Source organism: Stigmatopora nigra, chromosome 12 (assembly GCF_051989575.1).
Source record: "Stigmatopora nigra isolate UIUO_SnigA chromosome 12, RoL_Snig_1.1, whole genome shotgun sequence".
Lineage (NCBI taxonomy): Eukaryota > Metazoa > Chordata > Actinopteri > Syngnathiformes > Syngnathidae > Stigmatopora > Stigmatopora nigra.
Window position 1 is genome coordinate 5778044 of NC_135519.1, and position 8536 is coordinate 5786579.

Here is an 8536-nt window from a genome sequence, read left to right on the forward strand (position 1 = left end):
GTCCAACGAAAGTAAGACTCAAATATCTATCCTTAACCAAGGCCTTCTTAAATCCCATAGATACGTCCCTCTTATGCTATTTTAATCATCTAAAGTTATGCCCTTGAATATTATTTACAGTGTTGATAGTTATTCAATTGTCTTCTCAGCAGATGCCATTGCCAAGGTTACCGTAATGGAACTCATCAGTTTCCCCCATTCTTAAAAACATAGCACTAAATTTTAAGGAGATGAACCTCACATCTTGATGCGGTTTTATCTCCTGACTGCACATTCCGGTTCCAGCTGCATTTATATCACTTCAAGACTTTGAACCTCTCAATTTAATGCTTCCTGTTCAACTCCAGAGCGTTGTATCTTCCCCAGTCGGCTCGTCTGATAGCCCTCAATGTCTCCAGCGCCGGGCACCCCCAGCCGACACGCCCGGCGACTTGGAGTCGCACGCGTGCGGCTGGATACTAGTCGTTGCCTCCTACTACCAATATTAGCATCCTGGCAGTGTGTTCCTGTCTGTCACCAGCCCTCGGCTATAAAGTCACTGTTATCTCCCCATTTAAGTGCAGGCTAGAGACGGAGGGTGAGCTCAAAGTGAGCCAGTAGAGACACCTTGTCCCGCCTGACCCCACAACACACAGGAAACAGGGCCACGTCGGGTCCCTCTGTCTGGCCCCGGAGGTCTCCTCGCTCCACGACGCAGGCGTTAATGCGGGGAGAACCTTGGCCAAATGACTCTCTAATTTCCTTTCAGGACTCAGACGATCCCATCGGTCCTTAAGAATCAGACTGAGGATTTGCGCCGAGTGGTTTGTTTTGTCTCTTCTCGACGTGTCCCGCTCCAATTCCATCACTCAAGTTCTAGTTTTGGGCTCACGGCCACTAAATTGGGGGATTTGATAGAAGGAGCGTTTAAAGAGCCCCAGGAGAATAGATACTGGAGCCTGAATAAACATCAGCATTTTTTTTCAAGGAAGGGTGATGTGGAAAAGCATGGATGCACTTGGTAGGGAGCTCATTAAAATGCAGGCAAGTTGGATACTAATAACATCTTCATCTACTAAAGTATATCTTCCAGAGTGATTAATGTCAGTGTGTTACATTTTCAAAAACTGGAGCTGCCATCAGCGGATTAATTGAGTGACTAATGTGCTCCCTGTAGACAAACTGGCAGATGATTGGCTTTCACGGCTACTCACAAATCAATGATGCATCTCCATGTTGTGTGCTGCTGTTTGCTGAATAGTTATGTTGTTGTGTTTCATATCTTTTGCTTATCTTATTTTTTTACATCAAACTCAAAAGTATATTTTAAAATATGATGGAGGGATGTAACCAAAAATCATCAAATCAGTCAAGCAGCCCAAACAAAATTCTCCATGACTTCTCAGTTTAAAATTTGTACATATATTGTTGATGTATATGTAAAATTTCAGCAATTCTTGCCAAACCTCTTGAAATCATAGTTTAATATATAGATGCCACAAATAAGTTGTTTTGGAAAAGAACAAAACATGTTGAAACTTTTCATCTAAAGGTAGAAACACAGAAATGACAAATTATATGGTTAAAATTGAGGCTCAAATTCACTATTCACACTACAAAATTAGATTAAAAATATGTTTTAGATTAAATATTTTTGTGAAGTTATTCACATATCAACGATGACCTAAGTAAAGTATGTTGTGTTTTTTATGTATTTGTTTTATATCCTCAGATTGCTTTCTTAAGGCGTCAACATGCCAATTTGGTGCAACCCTTACCTGCAAACATCACATGGACGCACCACAAGTCTTTCACTTTTCACCTCTGAATGACAGGTGCGCTTTTTCTGGACGTTCTAGTCAAAGCAACTCGTACTAATGCCTTCTAGTGGCCAAATTGACCAATGACATGCATTTTTTTTACCCTTAAAACTTGAGCAGTTTCACATTATAGTGACAAGTGGTCAAGTGGCATCCCAAATGTGATGAGGCTGGGCATTGGACAACATGGTGTCCTATTGATAAACACATATGCCTTACAGTTCTAGACTAAATATCTATCTGCTGTCTGGCAATGGTATATTCCCACTGGCAGTATTATAAAGATGTAATCAGTACAATGAAAGAAATAAGATTTAAATATGTATATAGGTAAATGAATTTAATGGTGAGTTTTTTTACTGGGTTGTTAAAATATATGTGAAGCCCACCATATTAGCATTGCTCCATATAATGCGGTGTGATTCTACAACATCAGAGACAAGAATACATTAAAAATTAATAACAGTGAAAATATCAAATGGTTCAATGATAGTATGGTGGTCAACAGTTGTTCATTTTCCATTCATTTCCAGTTGGGTGCTACTTGTTGGACATATGTAGCTCCCTACAACTAAAAAATGGATGTAAATTAATTATCCTACCTTAAAGTAAAAAGGATAATTATCCCCAATGAGCTATTTAAGGTGTACTGTCGTTACAATGTTAAACAAAAAATACTCATCCTGTCCCTTGTCATTAGATAATGGCAGTGCATCCTTGACCATGTCTTCAATTATGTAATTATTTTCTCTCCTTATTACTATTCGTATGACAAAAAAATGAATGAGCGTCTCCTTTTGTGGACTTTTGTCAATGCCCTTGTGACGTAGGGTGCCCTCTCCCATTGTAGCACAAGTCCAGCCTCCCCTTTGAGTGGGACGCCCCCACACCGTAGCCCCCCGGCAGCTATAAAAAGACTCAGGACAGATAATGATCACACGCACACACAAACACACACACGCACGCTAACATCAGTGCCATAGAGAGCCCTCATCCTCCAGTTTCTCATCATAGTGGTCTCCATAGGAACCATTCATCTTCAAAGTCCACTTTTATACGGACTGAAGATAGTCTTGGGCATTCTCACTAGTCTTTTGTAGTTGCAATTGCTATTTTCTTTCCTTTTTTTGTTGTTGTTGAGGAGCCAATGATGATTAATTTCGGGTTGCAGTTGAGGGACTTGTGAGTTTGCCTCCTTTAATTTTCCTTTGACAGAACCACCATGGTTCCTCACAGATCTACTAAAGGAGCATCCAAAGCACGGCGGGACCACATTAATCATGAGATCCGGAATATGCGAGCTCTGCTTCCAATCCCCTCGGAGGACCAAGAACGCTTATCCTACTTGCACTCAATGTCAGCCGTTTGCACCTACATTAGGAAGTCGGTTCTCTTCCAGGGTGAGTCAAAGGAAAGCTTATTTGCTTTTGGGAGTTAAGTGTGTGAAGGATGAACTCAGATGTTTCTTCCTTCAGGTATTCCTATTGGAGACGCTCCACCTTGCTCTTTTCCATATGAGGCCTTTCTCCAAGCCTTACATGGCTTCATCCTGGTCACTACCGTCCAAGGGAGACTGGTCTACGTGTCGGAAAATGTATCAGAATATCTCGGGCTTTCCATGGTGAGTTTGGAGCCATTTTACAAACTGAGCTTTTTTCTTTCTTTCCACCATTAAAAGTGAAATTGTAATTTTGTCTTTTTAGGTAGACATCCTTCAAGGAGACACCATATATGACATGGTAGAACCCAGGGACATTGGTATTATTGAGTCCATTCTGAAGAAATTTAGTGAAAAGACCCCATCATCAGGTAAGGATAAAAAAACAATAACAATGTATTGCATCAAAGACATTTTTGTATGTGCTAGACATTGATTTGAATTATCTTAATCGGGTTAATATTATTATTAGGGAAATATGAAAGAATAGGTTGTTGGTTTGGGGATTTTTATTTACTGGCAAAGCAACATTGACTTTTTGCCTCCTTGATTTACAACAGTTTGTTTCATTTCTGTAGAGATAAGTTTTATATGTGAGATGCAGACCTCCAAGACATTCAAACAGCAACATGACAGCTGTTCCATGCTGGTCCGAGGCAGCTTCAATTCCCTCCCGGAACCTTTTCCATTTTCCTCTACCCGTGATGCCGATGAGCCCCTCCTTTGGGCCTTGTGCACCCCCACCGTCGACCGCCTCAGCACTGCGGAATCACACTTATTCCCCAGTTTTGACAGTGTGCACGCGCTTGACATGAGTTTCACTCAGCTCTCAGACAGGTATGAGTAGGCTGCTTTTTGGGAAAATATTAAGGATATTGTGAGGGGACTGATAATTTGCCCATTTCTTTCAGTGTTTTCTATTTTTTGGGCTATTCAGCCGAAGAAATGGTTGGGCGATCTTGGTACAGCCTACTTCATCCTGAAGATTTATCGCTAAGTGTGAATCATCATAAATGTTTATGTAAGTAACATAATGTAATCATGTTTATTTATGACTGAGAAAATTTAGAAAATGTATCAATTTAATAGGATATTGTATTATTTCTTTTGTTGTTTTTTTATTTTTAGGAATTTAAAGGAAAATAATTTATTATTGTTTAAACACACAAAATGATGCGGCAAGATATGCAACCTTTATTTTATTATCTTTGATGTGTAAAATAAATAAATATTTGTGATCAATTGATCAATTTTGCAATTGGATCGAAAATGCATGACACAATTCCATAATATATAACTCTGATGTAGTATGTATGAAATATTTATGAATGAAGCAATGTGTCTTACTTACCCACAACATTTTGGGTGTGACTAATCAGGTGATAAGGTCCCTTTAAAAATATGCCAAGACTGACTTCAAACTCAATTTGTTTTGGCCAGAAGCGACACGGTGGTGTCAAGTTGATGTACTTTGCTCTCAAATCCTTCATCCAAGCAACTCCACAGTGATTTTTTTTAGCTGCCAGTATGTTTGCTACTTTGAATAATATTCAGTATTTGCACTTATTTCTTCAGTGCAAGCAGATGAGAACCTGCAAGTGAAGATGGTCCTCAGACTTCAGTGCAAAGATCTGTCATGGGCCCGGACCTATGTTTGTGCTCATAAAGAATCGGAATGCCAGACTACTCGTATCTGCTGCACTAATTTTATCATCAGGTACAGAAAATACTCACATGCAATGAATTAAACGGCTTGGAAATGACAAAGAAAATGAATGAAATACATAAAAAATGAACTGAATGACTAATATTTAAGATGGCTGTTCTAATAGAATATTAAAAAGGCAAACAGTGACCTTCAAGTGTTGTTCTAAAAATCTTCCCCTAACACTTTGTCATTACATAGTGAAACAGAAGCCACATTTCTGCAGAGGAGAACAACCGAGGATGCTTTAAGACCATCATCTCCTCCAGATGGCATTCCCCGTAAGAAGCCAAGAACTCTTAATAACCTAAGCGATGAAACATGTTCCACAGCCATACTGGCTTGTGAAGAAGACGTCCACCATGGGCATAGCTCACCTCTCCCATCAGGGTGTAGCCCCTCACTCTTCACCCCTCCCTACAGCCCTGCGTCTTCCAGCTCCACCGGGCAGCAAGATGACCCCAGCCATGCCCTCCACATAGATGTACAAATATACACGCATCCGCTTCTGTCCTCCCCTGATGTTTCTCCTTCCTACTACTCGTACCCAGAGGTCTCAGTGGCCTGCCATCCCTCGCCTCACCGCTCCCTCCCCTCCCAACACACCTTTGATCAGGGAATCTTTACCACTTTTAATCCTCTCTCCCCAGCTTCCCCCTCATCTCCAGCCTACGATTTCCCATCTTGTGCATCTGACACCAGATTAGTTCCAGACGGCTTGGTCATGTCTGACTTGAGTGAGAGCTCCGGGGACTGTGCCCTCCATCAAGATGACTTCAACCTGATGGAGCAACCACAAGAGGGCAGTCTCTACCAAGTGCACCATCTTCCCCAGTCCATGTTCCTTCCCAGTCTTTCCATGACACCTGAGCAGTACAACCAGATGGAGCAAGCGGAGATCAGTATTCTGGCTGAGCAGATTTCCTCCTTGGCTTCCACTTTTGATATGTTTGGACCCCTGAATCTGCTCCAAAGTGTAGCCCCCAACGACAACCTGCCTTCTTCCCCTCCGCTTTGTCAATGGCCAAACCAGGTTGCTCTACCTTCTGCGATTCATTCGAAACTGACAAATGATGGGTTATTTGAGAGCCTCCTCCATGATTTGGACCCAGGCGCAAAGAAAAGTGTTGATATTCCCAACTTCAGCTACGATTCAGATCTTCTGGGTCACGGCCCTGGCCCCGCCACCCCAGAAAACTCACTGGCTGCAAACAATGTTCCCTTAGATCCCTTCACTTTGCAGTTGGGTTGCCAGAACCACAACACTGAGTTGCATCAACTCAACCACACATTGCAGAGTAGCCTGCAGCAAGGTAATAATTTCTATCAAGGGCCCTCTTGAAGTCTCATTGTTTAACTTGGTGGGCTAATGTGGCTTTCTGTTTTTTGTTTTTTTTGTAGAAGGACTTGCTGAAGAAAACCAGTACTGAAATAAGTCTGTGACTTACAACGCTAACCTTTGTATGGCATATTGTCAGCAAAATTGTCCTTGGATGGATACAAAGAACAGTAAGACATAGATATTTAAAGGACATGATACAAAAAAGACTCTTTTCCCCAATGCATAACTCTGAATGTCAGTCAGAGTTTGTTTTCATTTCTGCATTGCTTTTGCTTTGATTCCAGATGGAGTTTTTCTTTCTTTAATGAAGAGGGTACTTTAAACCATCTGACTACAAGTATAATGAAATTATTTTCTCGTCCAAAGTGGCTACACTTCACTCTTGAGCACTTTATCGATGTCATTGCCTCAAGACTTAAAAAGAAAACAGTGATCATTTTCTTTTGCGCATTTCCTTTTTACATGCTGTGATTAAAAAAGAAACTAAACAAAAAAAACCTCCCTTCCACAATCTTAACGGTACTTCGCACTATGTTCCACTTCTGCATACAAAAAATAGACTACTAGCTTATTTTACGCCATTACCCTTATATGCGTCAAATATTACTGCTTTTTGTTTTATGTTTTTAATTGAATACTACAACTGGGACGTGTTATAATGGGTTATTTTTAATAAATCATTGCTTTATGTCCATCGGTTTTATGTCCATTGGTTGCTTTTAGGTGTTATTGTGTGTTTTTTCTTTCTTTTTTTTCCCCCTGCAGTTAAAAGTTCCAAAAACATTAATGTCAGATTTACCCCTTAAAGGGCAGATGACTATTTTTTAGTCAAGGATGGACGTTCAATCCATTTAAACTAAAAAATTAGGAGAAGGTGGCTGTTTAATTGAATTCGGCGTTTAACCCTGTCAATGGCAGCCAATGAGTAAAAGGAATACTTCTTAATTTAATAAGTCATTTGAAATAAATGAATATACAAACTCATGACATTAACGTGCATGGCGATAAATGAGCTAGTTATTTTGACTTATAGATTTTGCATAGTTAGTTTTACAATAATGAAATGGATTTATACATACTTGATACATAAAAGTAATTCCAAAAAGCATCTCTGAGATTAATGTTGGGTGTAACTGGAGTAAATAGTGTGATTGCTGTAAACAAACACTGAAATATTTGTGCTTGCTCTCTTTTATAATATAGCTACAGCAGCCGGGGATATCCATTTTTTTCCTGGGAAACTGCACCACATTGATAGAGGAAAATGATCATATGTGGCTTCTCAGAAGGTAATTTACCGAACATAAACAAGTGTTTACCATTTTCATAGATGCAATGAGTCGGAATGTGAACCAAAGTCACTCGTCAAGTGTCTGGGGGTGACTCATTGACTGTAATCTATCCATGATTGTCCAGTTCTGTTGCAAGAGAAAAGGGAAAAATAATGGATTTGTATTAGCTTCAGTTTATTTCAGTTATGCTGTCCCAGTGCGTGGAGTGGAATTCAAGATAGTGTCTTAATGCAGCATAAAATCCATCATTGTGTGAGAATTCACAACTGTGGACAACTGAGAATCATCATGTATATTATATTGAAATTTATGATCATTCTTATTGAGGTGTCGCCACCCTGTAGCCTGAAGGCAAATTCAGGCTGGATTCAATACAGCATTTTGCAGCCCTTACATCTAAACTTATTTCACTCACACTACAAAAAGTATAGTGTTGCAACTTTTAAAATAAATCTTGCTCTCCTTATTGCTCTCAAGAGCACATTTTAGGGTCTATGCTTTAGACATCCAAAAAAATCTTTCCCTTTTATCCAACAGGACAAATTCAAGATTTTCTGTAAAGAAGAGCAGTTCAACTGTGATAATGTGATTTTGAGGAAAAGCATTTAGCGAGAAGTGAACGGTCCTTGCTGATTTTGGGGGAGCATTCCGCATGGAGGCGCATCACTGAGTCCATTGATGAGGCAACAGGCCATCAGCCGACTTGCATCCATGGAGAGCTAATTAGGACTGATGTCCTGTGAAGGGTAAAAAAGCAAATAAACTTCCCAACGAGCAGCCACATCTGCTGCTTGCTTGAGTCACAGGGGATTCCTCTAAGGCTACGATACATACTCTTCATGGACGCACCTCAGTGAATACACACACACACACACACACACACACAGTTTTGTCGGTCCCTGCTAATTATGAAAAATAGATACTGACCCATACTGTCTACAGGAAAGTTCCACAAATAAT

The 8536-nt window shown here is 40.2% G+C and overlaps 1 protein-coding gene across 1 annotated transcript; it reads left to right on the forward strand.

Annotated features, from left to right (window-relative positions):
- The first annotated feature begins 1721 nt into the window (after positions 1-1721).
- On the forward strand, positions 1722-6873 carry npas4l (neuronal PAS domain protein 4 like). The gene is made up of 9 exons (XM_077729923.1): positions 1722-1814; positions 3036-3199; positions 3275-3420; positions 3503-3608; positions 3816-4074; positions 4149-4258; positions 4813-4954; positions 5144-6255; positions 6344-6873. The coding sequence occupies exons 1-9, from the start codon at positions 1771-1773 to the stop codon at positions 6370-6372; spliced, it is 2112 nt and encodes a 703-aa protein (XP_077586049.1). The 5' UTR covers positions 1722-1770; the 3' UTR covers positions 6373-6873.
- Positions 6874-8536: the final 1663 nt, after the last annotated feature.

Excerpts from the sequence above, each read along its gene's own strand:
- npas4l (XM_077729923.1), top strand. The coding sequence starts at position 1,771 with ATGGACGCACCACAAGTCTTTCACTTTTCACCTCTGAATGACAG. Across the intron at positions 3,200-3,274 it reads GAAGTCGGTTCTCTTCCAGG|GTATTCCTATTGGAGACGCT; the intron begins GTGAGTCAAAGG and ends TTCTTCCTTCAG. Across the intron at positions 6,256-6,343 it reads GCAGAGTAGCCTGCAGCAAG|AAGGACTTGCTGAAGAAAAC; the intron begins GTAATAATTTCT and ends TTTTTTTTGTAG.